General features: G+C 38.4%; 1 protein-coding gene across 1 annotated transcript in view; it reads right to left on the bottom strand.

Moving 5' to 3' along the window:
- Positions 1-21503, bottom strand: part of RAD50 (RAD50 double strand break repair protein) — a 76211-nt gene that overhangs the window by 28859 nt on the left and 25849 nt on the right. Inside the window, exons 6-16 of the mRNA XM_037129892.2 lie at positions 16020-16148; positions 15626-15791; positions 13691-13884; positions 13110-13316; positions 11948-12130; positions 11269-11426; positions 9561-9736; positions 8770-9007; positions 2594-2783; positions 2144-2270; positions 1513-1706 (exon numbers count right to left, since the gene is read on the bottom strand). Coding sequence (XP_036985787.1) covers positions 1513-1706; positions 2144-2270; positions 2594-2783; positions 8770-9007; positions 9561-9736; positions 11269-11426; positions 11948-12130; positions 13110-13316; positions 13691-13884; positions 15626-15791; positions 16020-16148 — 1962 coding nt within the window. The remainder of the gene's footprint in view (positions 1-1512; positions 1707-2143; positions 2271-2593; positions 2784-8769; positions 9008-9560; positions 9737-11268; positions 11427-11947; positions 12131-13109; positions 13317-13690; positions 13885-15625; positions 15792-16019; positions 16149-21503) is intronic.

The following is a 21503-nucleotide window of genomic DNA, read 5'->3' as shown; positions in this document are numbered from 1 at the left end:
AGTTCACGAACTCCAGGCCTCTCTTTTACAGACAGGAATATGACTGTGAAAGATATTTTTGTCCTTAAACTTGGTTTGCTAAGACTAAGTAGATATTTTATGGTAACAAAAAAAAGTCCTGTACACACTGATATCTGATGTGTCCATCCCTATTTTGAAAGGAAAAAGGCTTTCAAGTAACAAACTAGTTTACTAATCAGAAGTGTGTATTGTACGGCAGCTCTGCAGCACACACACACGATGCGCACTGTTCAAAAACAACGATCCTTAGGTATTTTAAGACCCTCACATATAAGTGGAACCTAATCAACAAAACAAGCAAGCAAAATAGAACAAGAGACATTGAAATAAAGAACTGACAGTAACCAGAGGAAGGGCGGGGGAGAAATAATGGGGGAAAACAGGGGAAGAGCTGTCAAGGAACATGTATAAAGGACACACGGACAAAATGAAAGGGAGGAAGTCTGAGGGAGAGTGAGGGGTGGAGGTAGGTGGGATAGGGGTGTATGGGGGGGGAATGGAGATAACCGTACTTGAACAACAATAAAAAATTATTTAAAATATTTTAAAAGACCCCGAAATGATTATTTAGTATTACGTTAATACAGATGTATCTTATCATATTGGGAAGTGGTAAGGTATAGTGAGAAGTCAAATGTCTTAGATATCAGTAAACCTAACATCAGAAATTAACCCTGAAAATTAACCCTCCCTCTTACTAGCTGCATGAACTTGAACAAGTCATTGGACACCTAAAAGTCTCAATTTCATTTTCTGTAATAGAGGATTTAGTTATATAGCACAACTGGATAACTGAGTCACTAACTGGCTTACTGTCGAAGTGCTTTAGGTACACTAACAACTTATATAAAGGTAGTATTTTATATCATACTCTAAGCCTCTGGTAATCTGTAACCCCAAAATACTTAATAAACATAGTACCTGTAGATTCAGTAATATAATACATTGAATGCTTATTGAATGTTTGTAATTATGAAAACCTAGATAATTGTTTCTAAAATTGTTCAAAAACTTAACTGGTTATGTCTTAGATTTGATTAATCAGATGAGGGATTCCAAATAGGTTCCATTCTATGTGCCAACTCAAAGCCTATTACTATTTGGGGAAGACTACATCAGAAATTAAACAAAAAAAGTGCTATGACTAAGGCAGTGTCTACTGTGGGTACAGAATTTGTAGATAAGACAAACCTCGTATGCAGGAGTCTTCATATGGAGTTAGCCAGACCACCTGACCCCCCCCAACAACAGGAAATTCACCACTAAAGTACTCAGGCAGCCAGTTCCTCCTGTTATGACCAAAATCCTTCTCCCGGAAAACTTCACCTGTGAGTACAAGGGTCCTGTCACCCACGAACCACATGAAGAGTTACTGTACCATTTTCCTTTTATCCTCACAATAACCAGAATTTTAGCCACTATACAAATAAAGAGTATTCCATACATTTGAACCAATTAAAAAAAACAACAAACATGTACAAATGTTCTTACCTTTATCTCTCTGTACAAGGACTGAACTTCGGTGGATAACTCCACAGTCTGCTCCTCCAGTTGCTGACGACGTTGTAAGTTAGTGGATATCTGAAGTTTCTCCGATTTAAGTTCATTTGTTATACTTCTCAGGTGCTGAATCTGTTCCTGCTGGTCCTGTATAAACTTACGATTCAATTCAATCTTACTAGAAACTGCAAAAAATATATGAACACAGTGATTAATGTAAGAGTACAGAAAATGCTATGAGCAGCACCCTTCCAGGTTTATAGGCCGATGGAATTCACAGTCGAGTTTCTATGGGTCCTACCCACTACAAGAAAAGTGCCACTAGGACCCTTCTAAGCCCCCAAATAAGCTTTCTGTCACCTGCTGACCACTCACAGGTGAGGCTCACAGGGCAGATATGATTAAGAGTACACCTCATTTGATACTCATCACTCAAAATCTGTTGTGCAAAGCAAGGAAACAGAGGAGAAGTGATGCTTTTGAGCAAAGAAAATGAATATACTGTGGACTGGAAGACAGGCAGTTCGTTGTCCATGTAACAGGTGTAAAATGTATGGCAAAAAGCATAAGCTGGAAATGTTGATGTCTTTAATGGGTACATGAGGAGACAAGACTATATTACCTGTATCTAATTTGTGTTGTTTTTCTTGTTTTTCCTGATTTACTTGTTGAACAGTTCTATCCAAGTCTACTCCTTGCAGCTTAGCTGCTTGTTGTGCAATTTTTCTTTCAACATCTTTAAGTTCCATCTTAAGAATAAAACAAAGTTATTTTCTTTAAGAAACTTATTGCAATTTATAACTGTTTTCAGATATAATTTAAACAAAGTTTAATAACATGAAAATGAAGTTAATTTTAATAATTTCACTGACATAAGCAAAAGGAAGCAGAGTAAAAATGAAAACAAACACAACTACTACCTATGTTTCTTAATTTCTGAATAATTCAGGATGGGGGAACTCTAACCATGATCTGTACCTGAATACCAGCCACTGTTTTTGACATTTTCACACTTCACATTCAAACCACCATGAAACAGATTTTATTCTGCCCCAAATTGCAATAAACGTACCTGAAATCTCTCCATAATTGTAACATCTGTCAGACACACTTTAGCGCTTTCTTCTTCTGGCATTATTGCGCCCAAGAGTGTTTCCTGTTCTTCTATGTCATTCTTTAGGCGCTGTATGTCTCTATTGACACTCTGCAGTCTGTTTCTTAATTCTGGCATTTCCTTCTCTTTCAAATCAATTATGCTTTGCCTTAACAAAAAACACACAATTAAAAATAAGCCATTTAATGTTTTCTCGTAATGAGACTGAGGTTATGTATTTTTGGCAATAACATCCTAGAAGTGACATGTGTCCTTCTCAGAGCATCACATCGGTGGGGACGTATCAGTGTGCCTTCTTACTGAAGATGTTCAACTTACTCATTTGGTTAAGATGGGGTTAGCCAGACCCACCCATTGTAAAGTTACTATTTTCCTTTTTGTAATTAATCAATTTCTTAAGAGAGATACACTGAATGAAACTATATAAATATTCTGTTTCTCCTGAAAATTCTGCCCAATGATTTTAGTATCCATTGGAAGATGTTGCTTGCAACAATTATTACCGTGCTGTCTGACAAACAGGTATTCTATAAATTAACTGATCACACTCATTAAAAGTGTCAAGAGTATGAAAGATAAAGACTGAGGAACTGTCACAGACAACAGGAACCTGAGGAGAGATAACAGCTAGATGCAGTGTGGGATCGGGGGTTGGACTTTGGGACAGAAAAAGGATGTAAATGAAAAGTCTTCTGAAATTGAAATAGGATTTGTAATTTAGTTACTAGCATTATTACAATGTTAATCTCTTGATAGCTGTATCATGGTTACATAAATTCTAATCATCAGGAGAAACTAAGTGAAGGGTATATGTGAATTCTCCATATTAATTTTGTGATTTTTCCATAAAGCTAACATTTTTTCAAAATAAAAAGTTTTTTTAAATGATGAAAAAAGGAAGGAAATCACTCAGCCAGATGCTACACGGTTTATGGAACAAAAGCTGTCACCCGGTTTACTGTTACTACTCAGGCTGATGTGGCAGGTACCAGCCCCACACACATACTATTTTTCATTCTCATTATCTTATTAATAAACCCTTTTAGGGTTAAATAGAGAAATAATAAGAGTAGTCACAATTCACACTGAAAACTATGGGTGCACCTTGGCAGCCCAGAGTTAACTAGGGAGAATTTTCCCCATTTTGCCTTCTAAATTCAAGATGTCCATGGTGATCTGGGCCCACAGAAGAGAGCTATTCCCTAACACTGAAAAATGTCCCTGCCCAGCAGCTTATTAAATCCCACCCGATCTGCAAGCCAGTCTCGTCCTTCTTCCTGTGGGGTCTCCTCTCAAAACCACCTTTAGCTGTATGTCCCCCTTCTCTGAATGTCTACAGCTACTTCATTAACACCCAATTTACCACTTAAGCTTGCCTTTCTCATACGATTCCTCCTTTTCTTGGTTTAGTGTCCTTTGTAGAACATGTTTTTCAATTATGATTGCCATACAATATTATATTAGTTCCAGGTACACAACATAATAAATAGACATTTATATAATTTATGAAGCTGACACCTCTGAAAGAATAAAACTTGCATTTTATCTTTTGAAAAAGTTATCAAGTTTATTTTGAAAAATTCCAAATTCTTGCCCTGGCCACTGTGACTCGGTTGGGTGTCACCCTGCAAACTGAAAGGTCACAGGTTCAAGTCCTAGTCCCAGCGCATGCCTGGCCTGTGGGTTTGGTCCCCAGTTGGGGCTTGTATGAAAGTCAACCAATCTATGTTTCTTTCTCATATCAATGCTTCTCTCCTTCTTTTTCTCTTTTCCCCATTCTCTACCATCAACAAGCATGTTCTTGGGTGAGGATTAAAAAAAATTCTAAATTCTTAATTAAATTAAATTAGTACAATAAATTAAATTGGTTTCTAATGGGAGTCTTAAACCAAAGGAAAAACTACAGACTCAAAAGTTAGCTCCTGAATACTTAATTATTTTTTAAAAGTCCACACTATGACTAAGAAATCATGAAAGAAATGAAAAAATTCCCTAAGTAAATATGAAGGTATGCAGATTATGAATAATTCCATGCTCACATTACTTCCTAAATGTTGTGGTCATAGATTGTAAGGTTTTTTAAAATTTATTTACTTTAGAGAGAGGGGTAGAAAGGGAGATAGAAAGGAAGAGAAACATTAACCTGTGAGAGATACAGTGATCAGCAATGATCACTTGCCCCTCATACACCCCCTGCTGGGGACCCGCCGCAACTCAGGCATGTGCCCTGGCTGGGAACCAAACCTGCAACCTTTTGGTTCACAGGCCAGCGCTTAATCCGCTGAGCTACACCAGCCAGGGCACAAGTTGGTTTTAAATTATGGCCCAGTACCTTAAAAGTGACACAGCTATGATAGTCAAATGACAACCGACCATTCGCTTGACTGGGGACGTTTTGTGGAGAACAACAGGCACCCATTCACAGTCTTCACCCTATTTTACGTGCACACAAAAAATCCCTGATTGCTGTGGCCCAGGCTGTGGTGCCTTTGATGACTACCTAAGATGCTTAAAATTAAGTATTCTAAGCAAAAGTCAAGATATTTCCTGAGAGAATGGGCTACTGAGATCTATTAGAGTTGTTTTGTTTTAAAATTTTTTCAAAAAACTCACAAATTTATCTATTTCTAAGACGACATTTCTCTTCCAAAAGGATTGTATGTAAAAAGGACCAGCACAGATGTGGTACCAAAAACACCTTTTGGAGAAATGGGGAAAAATAGTTGAGCTTTTATTTAAATGTAGTGCTGTAATACATGAAACTGAGTCAGTACTAAGCAAAATGATAAACAGATGTATTTTCAGCCCTGGTCAGGTGGCTCAGTTGGTTGGAGTGTTGTCCTGTACACAAGAAAGTTGTAGGTTTGATTCCCAGTCAGAGAACATACCTACTTGTGGTTCAATCCCTAGTCAGGGCGTGTACAGGAGGCAACTGATAGATGTTTCTCTTTCACATCGATATTTCTTTCTCCCCCACCCTCCTACTCCCACTCTCTAAAAATCAATGAACATATCCCTGGGTGAGGATTTAAAAAAAAAACAGGTATATTTTCATCTGACATTTTACTCATGATGGTGCTCTTACATTAAGTGTTTGTAAGTTTGGGGCTTTAAATGAAGGTATTCTTTTCCTCAAAGAGAATAACCAAAATCTGGCTCCTTACTACCTCTCTGAGCTCATCTTCAACCACGTTCTCCCCTGGCATTCAGGTCAGACAGGCTCAAGGAGTCTGTGCTGTCTGGGAGGCTCCCTCACTTCTCTTAGGTCTCCACTCAGATGCCTGCTTCACCAGGTGCTCGCTCCCCTCCTAACACCCCTTCCATAGTCTCTATGCTCTTATGCTGCTGTACTGTTCTCCACAGTACTATCGACACCTGACTGACCACATATTTAATTTTTAGCTTCAGGTTATTTTCAGTGCAGCAACCAGAACAGCACGCAGGTGCCACTCCAGATCCTGGGGTGTCATGTGTACTGGGCTGGCCGAAGCCCTGTGTTGTCCCAATATGACCAGGTTGCAGGTTGGACCCCCAGTCGGTACAAGAGTTAAACACTGAACACATAAATAAAAGTAAGTGGGACAACAAACCGATGTTCCTTTCTAACAAAGAGGGGAAAAGTTGCTCACAAATATCCCACTCCCGTCATTGAGAGGCACAGTCTGGGTCCACTCACTAAATCTTGGTGGGCTCTGTGACTACCTTGACCAACAGAAATGGCAGAAGTAACACTGTGCCCATTTTCGGGCTCAGGCCTTAATGGACTTACTGGAAAGCTTCTCTTGGAATACTTGCTGCTAGGACACCTCCTCTGGTAACCTGGCCACTAGACATACTGCCAAAAGCTCATGACACATGAGGAATCCATGTGAAGGCATTCTGTTTTGACAGCCTCAGCTGGCTCCCAGCCAACAGTCAGCATCGCCACTGGCCCTGAGAGTGAGCCGTCTTGAACACCACCACGCCTGGGAGAACCTGGAGATAACGGCGGCCAATGTCTAACTGCAACTGCATGAAAGGCCCCAAGACAGGGTTACCCGGTTCGGCCCAATCATTCTACAGAACCATGAAAAGTCATCATCATCATTGTAAGGCACTAAGTTTAAGGAGATTTGTTACACATTAATGAATAAGTAGAACAGATACTGCAGTTCTCATTCACTCAGCAAATAGTTACCAAAGTTACAATACACAAAGAATTAGGAAACTACACCAGTAAGGCAGGTATCGGGCGCCTACCTCTGAGAAGGGAGGCCCTGATGGCAAGGGTCCGGAAATACTGTGCAGTGCTGACTTCTGCTGTTTATAATTTATCAGTATGACACAGAACAAAGCTCCTATTTCCTTGACATACACTTTCTGCCAGCCTTAAATTTTACCTTTACTTGATTTTTTGCTTTTCAAGATAGTTTTATTCCTTTTCCTTTTTATTCATAAACTACTGTTTTTGTCTCCATGTTGCGTTCTCACTGTAGTCTGCAACAGTCTGGCTTTACCCTTCATGATTATATTAGCTATCTGTTGCCACATAACGAAACAGCCCAAAAGTTAGCAGCTTAAGGCAACAGCACGTATTTCTCACAGATGTGAGAATCGGGAGCAGCTCTCTGGGTACTGATTTGGGTTTCTTGTTGAAGCTGCAGTTAAGCTGACACTGAGGGCTGCAGCTACCAAGGTCCAACCGCTAGAGAAGCTGCTTCCAAATGGTTGTTCAAAGGCCAAGTGGGTCCCTCCACAGGGCTTGTCACACACCATGACCGCTGGCTTCCCCCAGATCCGAGAGAGAGAAAAGGGGAGCAGGAAGCCTGAGTGCCCCACATGACCTAATCCTGGAAGGGACATATGTGCTATCACTGCTGTCGTATTTTACCAGCTACACAGGCCAGTCCTGGAATGTGAGGGCAGCTTATACAGAACTGTGAATGCCAGGAAGCAGGGAACACTGGGGACCATCTTGAAGGCTGGCAAACATACAGCACATGTTCTTAAACATTTCCTGCTTTTCCTAAAACTCCTCTCTGGTTTTCCGGGACAACAGATCCTTTTAGTTTTCCCGCTTCCACAGTTCTTCTCTCTCTCCTCCATTCAATACGTTAACTTTAGATTACTTTTCCTAAAATACACTGTTGATCAAATCCCTCAGAACAGCTCCTCATCACAATCAGAAGGAGCTGTAACCAGCCCTGAACACAATATAGTTCTATCTTCCCAGTTTGTGGGACTCGGTCCCTACAGATAACTCTCTACTCCAGATACGTTCTACTGCAGCACAGGTCGTTTTCTCTGTCCCTTTACACACACTGTTCTCACTTCTCTCTCTCTTTCCTTTTCTAAACTGAGTTGAATGAACCAGCTTCCTTCCCCGTGGTTTACATGCCCCCTCCCATCTTGTTCTCAAAATCCTATTCTCACTCTGTAGTCCACTGGCCTCTCTCTGCTAAAATAATGTATTTGTTTGAACTAATTAAACCCTTTATTTTAAGTCCAGCTTCCTAAATATCCAATTCTGAAAGCTCGTCTCCTTCTTCAGGACATCATGTCTTACTGGTCTCTATGACCAGCTCTGTCTGGGAGATACCCTGGCAATCATGACACACTTTCTGATTTGACTTGATTTATAAATAGACCATCATCTGAATTTCTTGCACAAGCATGGGGAAAGATAAAGAATAGAAATCATCTAGGATTCCTTCTTTTAGAAGGTGGGAAAGACAAAATACAGTTTAAAATCTGCCTCCTGGGAGAGCTTTTCAGTACTTTAAATCTTTTGCTGAATGTATAAAGTCACTTATCAGCAAACAGTTCTAAATCTATCAAAATTTCTGCCCTCAAGCCAAGCCTAAGGAATTAAACACACTCACACACACAGGCGCAATTTTACCTGTCTGCCCTGTGACTAGATTACGAAGCAAATTTATCTTTAGAAGAAAACAAAAAAGGAAACAAGGTAAGGGTTTCTTGTTGTCATATATACAACACGAGACAGGGCGCACTGGCTCAGCATCCTGCCTCTAGCCGGGACTCATCAGCACGTGCCGTGGGCGGCCACCACGTGCCAGGCACTGGACCGGAACCCCTGCAGCGCTGCTGCTGCTGCTGCTACCCCCGCAGTGATGCAGCAGGCCGAGCCTCACCTCATGGGCACGAGCCCCAGCATTTCGTCTCGCCGCTTTTCTTTTTTCTTTAGCTCTGATTCTGTTGACTTGAGTTTATCTGGAGCCAGCCGCAGTTTGGACTGCAAATCACTGATGACTTCTTGTAATTCGGCTTCTGTCTGAAAAACTCTCTGACAGACGGGGCAGCAGGACTGGTTTTCGTCCGTTAGCTGAGTAATGAATTGGGAGTAAACTGCTGTGGCTCCAGCCAGCATGGCTATTTTAAGAAAAGAAATATATTTCCAGTGAGGAGAAAATACAGTTTTGTCAATATAGTTACAACCTCTTAAGTATATGATTACTCTTCTTGCTTTATAAACACATTAATTTTTTAAAATTCTCTGATATTTAAATATTTTTCCCAATTTTTAAATTTCTTCTTTAAGCCTGTCTAAATCACTTTCAAAATCCTGGCTACCATGATACATTCAGATTTGTATAAATTATTTTCTGATAAAACATAAAAAGTATAAAATTTTAGAGCTAATTATGTGCCAGAAACTGTTCTAAGATTTTTATATCTGTAATCTCATTTCCTCCTCTGTAACAGCCTAGGTGGTAGATATTTATGTCCCTGGATGATGAATTTGAAGTATAGGAAGGTTTCAATAATTTGCACAAAGTCACACAGCAAGTTAAGTTCTAGAACCAGGACTAAAAGTTAAGCCATTGGTGCCAGGACCAAGTTTTTAAATCTCCCATCCTTAGTTACCTGTCAATGAAAATTCCTAAGTGTCACAGTGACTTGATATAAAGCAGGTATAACTTACCTCGTTGTTTGGAAGATTTTTCAATTTCTTCTTTAAGCTTGTCTAAATCACTTTCAAAATCTTGGCTACCGCAAACATCAAACAGCTTGTCTTCGTAATTGGACAACTGCTCTTCCTTCCTTTTTAGCTCATTATTTATATGATTTTTATTTTGCTCAGCTGAAGCTAGTTCCTTGCTATAAAATAAGAATAAATATGGACAACAATTTTAAAACATGAGAAATGAGTCTGAAAAGTTTGAGTAGGTAGATATAAGACAAATTCTGCCAACAAATATTACAAGGTTTGCTGTGACCAAGTACGTTCCTTTAGAAATTCTGGCAACAATCACTTCCGCCTGAACTCTCTCCCTTGGATTCAGACTCACTTGCCATCACTGGTCACAGGCCTGCTCCCAGAGACACATGTAGTGCAGGCGGGGTTCTGCCTGGTTTCTGAGCGTGCATGGTCTTGTAATTCAAGGTAAGAGCCCCAGCGAGGAGAATGCGCTTGCTGGGTCTACTGGAGGAAGAGAAGGGGAAACGTCCTCCTAATTCCCTTCGAATCTCTTCACAATCACTTCCCTACTTCCTGTAAACTTTTCCTGTGTCCCCTCCTTATTAACTGTCATCTACTTATGTCTTGATCATTCATTCCTTTTCATTCAAAGACTTTGCTCACTAGTACAACTGAGCTCCACTCCAACTCTTAAATTTCATCCTAGCCAACCTCCCTGTCCACACAGATGGAAATTTCTTAATTTATAGGTTATAAGTCAAGTCATACAATCAATTTAATGAACACCTCAGCACATTTTAACAAAATGAAACAGAACAGAATACCCATGTATTGGAGTGGACTGTACATTGGTAGGACACTCTTTTGAGAAGTCTGTTTCGGATAAATGTGTGTGAGTGCACACGCACTTCATCTCGACACTTCCCATTGTGTTCTATAGCAGCTACACCATTTTTCATTCCCACTGACAGTGCCCAGGAGTCCCAGTTTCTCAACATTCTCAACAACACTTGGCTACTTTCTGGTTTTGATAGTGGCCATCCTAACCCGTGTGAAGTGAAATGTTTTGATTTGCATTTCCCTGATGATTAGTGATACTGAGTATCCTTTCACATGCTCATTGCCCATTTGTATATCTTTTATGGAGAAATATATATTCAAGTCCTTTGCTCATTAAAAAATACCCAGTTACTTTTTTTTATCGTTGAGTTGTAAGAGTTCTTTATATATTCTGGATATTAACCCCTTATCAGATACATGGTTTGCAAATATTATCTCCCCTTCCACAGATGGACTTTCCCCCTGTTTACTGTTTCTTTTGCTGTGTAGACATTTTTAAGTGAGATGTAGCCCTACTGGTCTATTTTGCTTTCACTGACTATCCTGTTGTTGTCATATCTGAGAAATGTGTGCCAATTTCAATATAATGAAGCTTTTCTCCTACGTTTCCTTTTAGGTGTCTCATAGTCTCAGGTCTCACTTTTTATAAAGAAGGATTTTAACAGTTTAATCAATCCTCTCACTTAATTCTACAAACTTTCAAGGAACAAGAAGCCCCCAAATCACTATCCATTATCATTTTACTTGCTTTGTAAAATACAGGAGAACCAAAGTCAATTAACGAGACATACCCTTTCATGACAATAAATGATTTTGGAACAATTAAAAATGGAAGCATGAAATAGATTTCTATTACATTTCTATTACTTACTTCAATTTAGCAAGCCTGTCCCTGGTCTGATTAATTTCTTTTGATTTACTATGAAGCCAGTCTTCAAGCTGCTTTTTGTTAGGAAAATACCCTAACAATGAATTTAATTCATCACTGTGCCTAGATTTTATTTTTCTGATTTGTTCATCTTTATCAGCCTATAGAAAAAAAATGTTAAAAAAAAATTCACTATTTCAACATTATATCAAGAACAAAAAAAATTTTAGATTGATTAAAGTTCTAGGCTTAAAACTGCAAGAAAAGATACAATTTCTTTTTCAAAATAATATTTTATTGATTATGCTATTACAGTTGTCTCAATTTTTCCCCTTTGCTGCCTTCCACCTGGTAACCCCCATTCCCTCTGTCAGTCCAGAAGATACAATTTCTTAAAGTCTTAGAGGGGAGATGACCTTTCTAAACCATAGGAGAAAAGAGTAACAAGTCTAATGATATGAAAATTAAAACTTCTGTATAAGATGTAAAAATTAACAATAATGCACACGTGTATTTCTGTGTATATACTTCTGCATTATGAATTTTTTATAATCAAAAAATAGTTTTTAAGCTTGGAAGTATATTTTATAGAGTATTAAGCTCACTTAGCCCTAATTATGAATGTAAGATAAGCTATTTACAATACGGGAAAGTACAATTAGAAGAAAAAGAAAGGTCATACTTTGTCTTTGGTCAGCATCTCCAACTGGGTGCGCGTTGTTGTATGATGGTTCAGCTGCTCCATCTCTTGGTCCAGTTTACGCACGATTCTGTCTAGATCGGCTTTCTCATTTTGAAGACTTGTTACTTCTGCTTTTAGAGTTTCTACATTGCTGTTTTTCTCAGCCTTGCTAAGCTCATGTTCCTTATCAATAATTCAAACAAATGCACAGGTTTATATAATGTGTTAAGACAATGACAAAGTGTACCAGAAGTCAACTTACGCCAAATGTCAAAATATTAGTTTGCTTTTATCCAACAGACAAAAAACAACATAAGTATGAGTAAGATTTTTAAAAAAATCATGAAGTTACCTTACTATGTTATAATACTAGAGAATTAGTAAATAAACCTGGAAGGGTCGAAGGGTGGGGGGAGGGCAAGAGAGAATGAGAATTAGGGAAAAATTAAGAGAAATGTGTCTGAGTATTAACATATAGTTTCCTGACTCTCCAGTCAATACGTGAGTATTTATCAAGCACCCGTGTAGCACACTGCACTGCCTGGCACAAAGAGGCTATAAAAACAGAGTCAGGCTGGCCCTGACAATGCCTCCCCATCACAACAAGACAACGTTATGATGAAAGGCTACACTGACAAAAACGTACACTAGATGTTAAGTTAGGAAGCAAAAAGGAGTATTTATTTAAATGATCAAAATGGGATCTGAGAGGGGAATCTACCAAGCTTTAGGAAGCTTACTTTAGTGGTAAAGACAAGAGGGAACAGATTAGAAATAAGGAAGAAAATTTAGAAATTCATGAAAACAGATGGGAAAAGTACTTGTTTTTTTAACTTAAGTGATTCTTAACTAACATAATTCATAAGAATAACCTAGTTTTGAATGCACATTTCCATGCCCTAGAGAGTTTGATTTGGGAGGTCTTAAGTAAGCTCAAAGCATAAGTATTTTCTAAAGGCTTCCTAGGTGACTCTAAGTTTTAATCCACTGAGTTCCAGAACCAAAGAGCTGAGTGATTAAGATATTTGGATAAATTCATTTTACATGGGATCGTTAAACAAGATTGATATTTTAGTTAACATGCCATAATCTTAGGATTCACAACAGATACTTCAAAATGCAAGATTCTAAATGTCTTACACCTTAAAACATTACATCTTACAGCTTTTGTGAGCTCCTGGTCCAGTTCAAGAATCCTGTCTGAAGATCCTTCCAATTGCTGTAATTCGCACTTCACATTTTTCAGCTCGTTCTGCTTCTTACTGAGGATTTCTGATTTTAGCTCAATTATTCTTCCCAGTCCAATTTTCTTATCCCTTATCTCATCTATCTGTTTTTGTTTCAGAGTTTCTTTCTCTGCAAAGTCATTCTAGATACATATAAGAATGAGTATTAACAATTTTTCATTAAACAATTCATTAAGCAAAAGTTCTTCATTGTAAAAGTATTATATGCACACTAAGGAAAAATCAACCAGAGATAATCATTAAGTCTGAATAAGCTTTTTCTTTACCAGTAGCTTTAAAAATTGTATTTAAAACCAAAAAATGTAGGTCTGCATTGTCTTCCATATTTTTAACCTTATATACATTAAAAAGAGTGCTTCCATAAAGGTTTCTTCTACGTTTTAGCAGATTCTATCCTAACGTTAATCCAAAAATAAGACAAAATAAGGCCCATCCAAAGATTAAAACAATTCAACTACAGAATCTGACACAAACAAAAGAAAATAATGATATTTACCATCAGTTGGTGGGCAGTTTCTTCTTCCTTTTCTTGTCTCTCTCTCACAAGTTTGTGAAAGTTCTTAATCTGTCTTTCACTGAATGGTCCACGCTCAAAGCCATCCAATTCTAACTGTATTGCCAAAGACTGAATTAATGAATCTCTAGCACGGATGTTTTCTTGATGCCGATCCGCTTGCAGCTGTAGACGACCTTAAAAACCATAATTTGTTTTTAGCTGATTTTAAAAAAATTGAGATAATTATACATTCACATACAGTTGTAAAAAAATAATACAGCAAAATCTCTTACATTCTTTGCCCAGTTTGGTCTTTGCGCCCCTCATTCCTGACACAGAGATCCTAAAACTCTTAAGAATTTTTGAGTGACAGAGGCAAGAGGAGTGTCTTGTTAGTCACTGTAAGTCCCTCTCAACCACACCTGAGTTTATTCTAACCAGCTGTCTCCTGGAAGATGGGAACTGGAACCAACTATGGATTACAGAGTAGGAATTTTCAGTACCCTCTCCCCCAACTCTGGGGTGAAGCTGAAGATTCAGTTCAATTGCTAATGGCCAATAATATAATCAATCATGTTTATATAATGGAACTTCCATAAAACCCCTAAACAATGAGGTTCAGACAGCTTGCAGGCCGGTGAACACACTGAGGTGCAGGAAGAGGGCCACAGCCCTTCCCCATATCTTGCCCTTTGCATCTCTTCCTTTTGGCTGCTTCTGAGCTGTATTCTTTACAATAAACTGGTAATAGTGTTCCCCTGCGTGCTATGAGCTGCTATAGCAAACTACTGAACCTGAGGAAGGGGTTGTGGAAATATGTGACTTACAGTACTTTGGTTGGAAATACAGATGACAGACAACCTGGACCTTACAACCGGCACTGGAAGTAGGAGGCAGTCTTGTGGATTGAGACCTTAATCTGTGGGGTCTGTACTAATTCTGGACAGTTAATGTTAGAACCTAGTTAAATTACAGGACATCTAGTTGCCAAGAATTGGAGTCTTGCTTGGTATGAAAAAATGCACACACCTGGTGTCAGAGTTATTGTGAGCAGACAACTGTTTTCTTTTAGTAACATTTTGCAAAACTATAAAGTTAAGTCCTCACGTAAGGTCATGGATAGATTCTGCAACTTTAAGTGAAATGACAGATAATGGAATCAAATTTACCATAGACTACTTGATATAGACAAAAGTTAAGTTCCTATGCATCTCAAAAACATTGTTAACAGTTATTAGGGGACCTGCTATAGTACAACAGCCAGGATACAGACACTGATACAATCCCTCAGTATTATTCAGATTTCCCCAGTTTTGCTTGCACACATCTGTACTGCATGTGTGCATGTGGAGTTCTATGCAATTGTATCACCTGTGTGCACTGGCTTATCTCTCTACCACAACTGTCAAGACACCGAACAGTTCCAATACCACGAGAACTCTTCTTGATGCTTTTATAATCATAAACACACTAACCTTTTTCCTGTCCCTCCCCCTACTCAGTAACCCTAGCTACCACTAATCTGTCTCTCCTCTCTCTCTCTCTCTCTTTTTATCCTCATCCAAGGATATTTTCATTTGTTTTTTTTTGGAAAGAGAGAGATGACAATGTGAGAGAAGCACTGATTGATTGCCTTCGTATGCACACAGCCTGGGGATGAACCCACAACCTAGATATGTGCCCTGACCAAGAATCAAACCTGTAACCCCTTCAATTAAGGGATGATGCTCCAACCATTGTACCCATACTGGCCACAGCAAATCTATCCTTCATTTGTAAAATTTTGGCATTTCAAAAATGTTACATAAATGGAAACACACTGTATATGATATTTTGAGACTGTTTTTTTTCACTTAGCATAATTCCCTGGAGATTCTTCATTCATGCCAAAAATGCCTAATATTACACTAAGATCAAGTAAATACTTTGTCCTACCCTGTTCAACAAGTAGTTCTGATTTTTCTTGATTGAGAAGCCTCGATTCTTTATTTAATTTTTCCAGTTCACGCTGACAGTCTACCAATCTCCTTTCTTTTTCCCTTACTGTTCTCTGGTGATTGTGATATAAATCATTTAGTTGCTCATCAGTCCCTTGAAAAACCTACATGAAACAAAAATAAAGAGCTTTAATGAACAAGTGTAAGAAGACAGCACTCTGAGGTACAAAACACAAACCAAAGTGCATTCGATAGCTTTCCTTTTAACATACACATGGAAGACAAACATCACAATATGTAGGTTTCTTTTAAAATAAGTGGCGAAATGGAGTCAAAATGAGGTTCACTACAATAATCCCAGAATTTTGAAGTAGAACTGTATTACCACAAACCTTTTCCATTTTCTGTTCCAGTTCACTATTATCTTTCTCCATTTGCTTCTTTCGGCTTTCCAAGGCTTTAATTTCATTATCAAGTTTCATTATTTTAGAGAGATTTTGTTCAATTTCTTTTAGACGAGTCTGAAAATAAACCAGAACTCTACATAAATAAAATTCTTTATAGTTTACACTATAGATGGATGAAGAGAAATAAGGTATGCTGGGGTAGGCCCTCAGTAAGAGTGACCTTGTTTAATGCTAATGTTGCTGTAAATGGGGTACAGAGGACCTGAGGAGCAGAGACAGGAAGCAACTTGACCAAGTCCTCAGAGCTAGTAAAGGAAAGCAGGCACTAAACTCCAAGTCTAACTCCGAAGCCCATGCCCTGCCTTCAACACCTCCCATGTCATCATTAATTGGGCACTCAGAGCCACATTACATAAAGTACCACATTTTAAAATTTAATCTTTCAAAGGCTAGGAATATATGTGAACTGGCTCAGAATATTCTCTCATTGGATGATGCTGGAGATAGTCTTCCCTCTTTGCCACTACATTTCCAAGGCTGACTGATTCCTCTTCTAAGACATCTGTAGAACCTAATTTTAAAATTAATACCTTACTATAGGGCTTTAGATATTAACTGTAAGCTTTCCAAGCTGCACCAAAATGCACCCCCAACTTTAATGTCATTTAATAAAATTACATTAAGGCCATCTCTTGTGACTTCTATATTAATGAACAGCATGTAATTACCATAAAAATAGGAACTTTATTTACTAATATACCATAAGAACATATAATAGATGTTCAGTATGTTGGCTGAATGAAATGAATGAAGTTTTTAAAAAGTAATTTTACAATTAAAGTTATAGCTATCACCGACCAAATACCTACCAAATTGCAGGCATTGTACTAGGTGCTGCTACACATTCTCTTTAACCCTTACGACTATGCTCTAAGCAGGAGACATGGAGGACTTCACTTGTATACAGCCATGTACTTAATAAAAGACAAGACTGGGAAGGCAGGACTGTGCAGTGGTTATGGCTGTAGGCTGTGTGCTAGGAACAATTGGACATCTGTAGGCAAAACACCTCAACCTCACCTCACACCATATAGAAAATTAACCTGAAATGGAGCACAGGCTTAAGGGTAAGAACTCAACTACAAAATGTCAAGAAAACACAAAAGAAAATCCTTGTGACCTTAAGTCAGGCAAACATCTCCTAGAGAGAAAACAAAAAGCACAAACTACAGAAGTAAAAACTGATCAACTGAATTTCATCAAAACTAAAAACTGTTGCCCTCTGAAAGGCAGTTAATAAAATATTTGCAAAATATGTAGCTGATAAGGGCCTGTACTCAGAATACAAGGTCTGTCCAAAGGGTATACAATATGAAAAACACAGACATTTATTGAAGAAGATACAAGATACAGGAAACACTGTACATAGGACAATGATGCCTCAGTTCCCTTCAAAGTGGACTGACCTTGGGACCTCACAGTTCTCCCAAGCGCCATCAGCTGCCCCACTGTATTTTCCTGAATCTCACTGACAGTCTGAAATCTCTTCCCTTTCAAAGGTGATTTTAGTTATGGGAAAAGCCAGAAGTCACGGGGTGCCAAATCTGGGCTGTAGAGGGGCTAAGTTACCTGAGTGACTTGATGTTTCTTTTTCTTTTAAAAATTATTTTATTGTTTTTCAACTACAGTTGCCTGCATTTTCCCTCCACTGATGTTTCACCAAAAAACTCTGCATGAGATATGTTCCATATGAGTAGGTGCATTGTTGTGATGAAGCTGCCAATGACCAGACACCCATAGCTATTGCCTTCTCAGTCATCAGAATAGTTTCCACAGAAGAATTTTCAAGCTTAATGCAAAATTTGATGCAGATTTGTTGCTCTACTCGCTCATTTTGAACGCGACAGCCACACAGTACACATGCTCACTCAACCTCATCTACTGCCCCCACTGACTAGTACAGTGAAGTCGTCATTGTTCACACCTGTGTATTTCAGTCCACTCTCTTTGGCTGCCATGTTTTACTGATGTCATGCAAACTGGTCTCATTATATTAACAATGGGGCATTCTGGACAGACCTTATGTATGAAGACTTCTTTTAATATTCAGCTCATAAGACAAAAAAATTGAAAATAGGCAAAAGAATTGAAGATGATTTACCAAAGACAATATTCAGGTGGCAAATAAACAAATAAAAAGGATGTTCAACATCCACAAACATTAGAAAATGCAAATTAAAACTACAATGAAAAAAATACTCAGATACAACTATGTATCTAATATAATGGCTAAAATAAAAAACAACTAATACTAGTGTTTAGCTGGAAACAACCTAACATCCATCAACCAGGGAACCAATGGCCATACCATAATATACCCAGAGAGTGGAATAACCTCAGCAATGAAAAGGAATAACTACCCATATGTGCAACAACAGAGATTAATTAAAAGTAACAGGCTAAGAAGCCAGAAACAAAAGGCGTATGATTCAATTTATGTGACAGTTTGGAAAAGGCAATACTCGGACAGAACACCAATCGGTGGTCACCAAGGGCTGGAAGGGGAGGGAAGACATCGACCACAAAGACTTGATGTCCTAGCTGCTGTGGCTCAGTGGATTGAGCACCGGCCTGCAAACCAAACGGTCATCGGTTTAATTCCCAGTCAGGGGCACACACCTGGGTTGCTGGCCAGGTCGCCAGCTGGGGTTATACCAGAGGCAACCATGCATTGATGTTTTGCTCCCTTTTTCTCTAAAAATAAATAAAATCTTAAAAAAAAAAAAAGACTTCAAAGAACTTTCAGGGTGATGTAAATGTTCTAAATCTTGACCGTAGTGGTAGTTATGCTACTATATGCATTTGCCCAAATTCACTGAACTAAACACTTTTAAAAGGGTAGATTTTACTACATGTAAATTATACTCCAATAAATCTGACTTTAAAAAGTATGGGCTTAGGAATCAGAGAGGCCTGGATTCCAATCCTAGCTTTACCACTTTTCCAATGTGAATACCTGTGCCTCAGTTTTCTTGCCTAAAAACCTTAGTATTAATGTGAAGCTCACATAATACATTTTAAAGCAGGTGGATCAGTGACTGACATGCAGGTGGCCCTCGATGAATGGGACTGTTCACATCACTTGTGAAAAAAACTCTGTGTTCAGTCTAACAAAGAGAAAGGGATTGATTCTTCAAAGCACTGACTACAGGCAGGCCTCCTTTTATTGCACTTTGCTTTACGGCATTTCACAGAAGTTGCATTTTTTACAAATTGAATTGGAAAGATTCTCCACCAATAAAGAGATTACAATTTACTTTATTGCAGTAGTCTGGAACCAAAGCTGCGCTACCTCCAAGGTGTGCCTGCATTAATACCCTAGCTGTGGCACTCTACTTCTCAGAAACTTCTTGGCTTCTATCAGTGTTTTCACTGCCTCTGGATGCTGTTAAAGGTATCTGGGTTTGGATCTTCTGTGACATCCCCAGCTGCCTCATTTTGAAAATCCATCCAGTTACCAGCTCCCATGGATTCCTTTTTTGACACCTGTTTTGACTCTATCCCCAGAGCACACAACCAAATAAAAGGAGCTAAGACCAATTTATAAGCAATGAAAAATATAGCAGTGTTTAAAAGCTCAGGCATTACTTTGAAATGAGACAAACAAATGGGGTGGTGGGACTATGAACTTGTGTTTGGAAGAATAAGAGGGTCAGAGCGTGTTTTTGAATTTGGACACTAATTTCTCAAGCAGTTTCCACTAAAGAAAGGAAAACAGGGCTAAATGGGCCAAGGCCAGGATAAAATGGGGTGGAATGGGAATAAAGTAGTTCATGTGAGAGTTCTTAAAGATGCAGGGCATCTATAAAAATGGTGAAGCATGAATTACAGTGCAGCAGTGCAATGAGATTGTCTCTGGATGGCTGCAGAAAAGGTGATTTGACACAAACTTGATGCAGACCTCTATCGAAAGAAGGGTTCTCATGTATCACTGATAAAAAAGGACTTTGGAAATTATCCACTTAAATATCTAATGACCTGCTTGCTATGCGCCAGGCACTGGGCTAGGCTCTGAAGATACAGAGAATAAGATTAAAACCCTTGGAGAAGTAGTCAAATTCAACATATTTACAAACACCTCACTGTCTGCTACAGCTTTAGAATCCTGGCACCATTCAATAAATACCAGGCATTGTTGCAGCCTCATCTAGACCTAGTTTCCATACAAATGGAAGCTCTTATTTTGCTTGTATAAATTTCCTCGTAGTGTTCAAAAAATGGCTTGCTTTTTACTGTCCATACATCTCTAATTAACTATCCATTCATGGTTAAAAAAATCATACCCCGAATTCAGTCCCATAAAATACTCTCTGGAGAGCTCAGAGCTCTTACAGGTCTAGTCTTTTTCTTATGTGTGCTGGTCATGTTTCCAACCAAGCTGTTCCTGAAGAAGATAAGATGTGTTCCAATATCTTGGTAATTACCACAGTAGCTACACACAATTCTGAAGACAACACATACAAAGATATAGCATTCTTTGTCATTCTTCTGTCTATTGAACTGATAGCTCTTCATAATCCACAACTCTTCATAATCTCATCACAATTCTCTCACTCCTTTTACCCTGATTTTCTTAACCCAGGCTCTCCTCACACAACCTTGTTTTGATAAACTTATGTGTGGATATATACACATATATATGAATATATGCACATATGTAATACATATATGAAAAAAGTGCTATTGTTGGGATGTATGTGGGAGGTCAAAGGCAATAAGTAGGAAGAATATCTCTTACTTTGAGCTAAAATTCTATTATTTTTTTCCATTGTGAGTATATATTAAAGACAAAAATGCAAAGCAAATACAAACATACATAAAATGTCTTCCAAACTGCTGATTTAATTTTCCCCATTCTTTAAGGCTCTGCTCAGTCATGCTTCCTCTCTGAAGGCCTGTGACAGATTTCTATTCAAGGCCATCACTTTTTTTTCCAAACAGAACTATGGAGCTATAACTCACATACCATACAATCCATCCATTAAACGTATGCAATTCAACATTTCTTAACGTATTCACAGAGCAGTACAAGCACCACCATAATCTAATCTTAGGACATTTTCAGTTTCCAAATAGAAACTCCATACCCATTAGCAGTCACTATTCATTCCCCTCTACCTCCCACCCTAGGCCATTGCTAATCTATTTTCTGTCTCTACAGATTTGCCAGTTCTGGACATTTCAAATAAATGGAAATGAACAATATGCAGTCTTTTGTGATTGACTTTTTTCACTTGGCATATTTTTGAGGTTTCTGCATGTTGTAGTATATATGAGAACTCCATTCCTTTTTCTGGCCACATAATAATCCAGTATATGGATGTGCCACATTTTATTGACCAGTTATTAATGGACATTTGTGTTGTTTTCATATTTTAGCTATTATGAGTAATGCTGCTATGAACATTC

Source organism: Artibeus jamaicensis, unplaced genomic scaffold (genome assembly GCF_021234435.1).
Source record: "Artibeus jamaicensis isolate MK-2021 breed Jamaican fruit bat unplaced genomic scaffold, CSHL_Jam_final contig_786, whole genome shotgun sequence".
NCBI classification, from domain to species: Eukaryota; Metazoa; Chordata; class Mammalia; order Chiroptera; family Phyllostomidae; genus Artibeus; species Artibeus jamaicensis.
The sequence above is the reverse complement of the archived record's forward strand: the minus strand, read 5'-3'. Positions and strand labels throughout refer to the sequence as shown.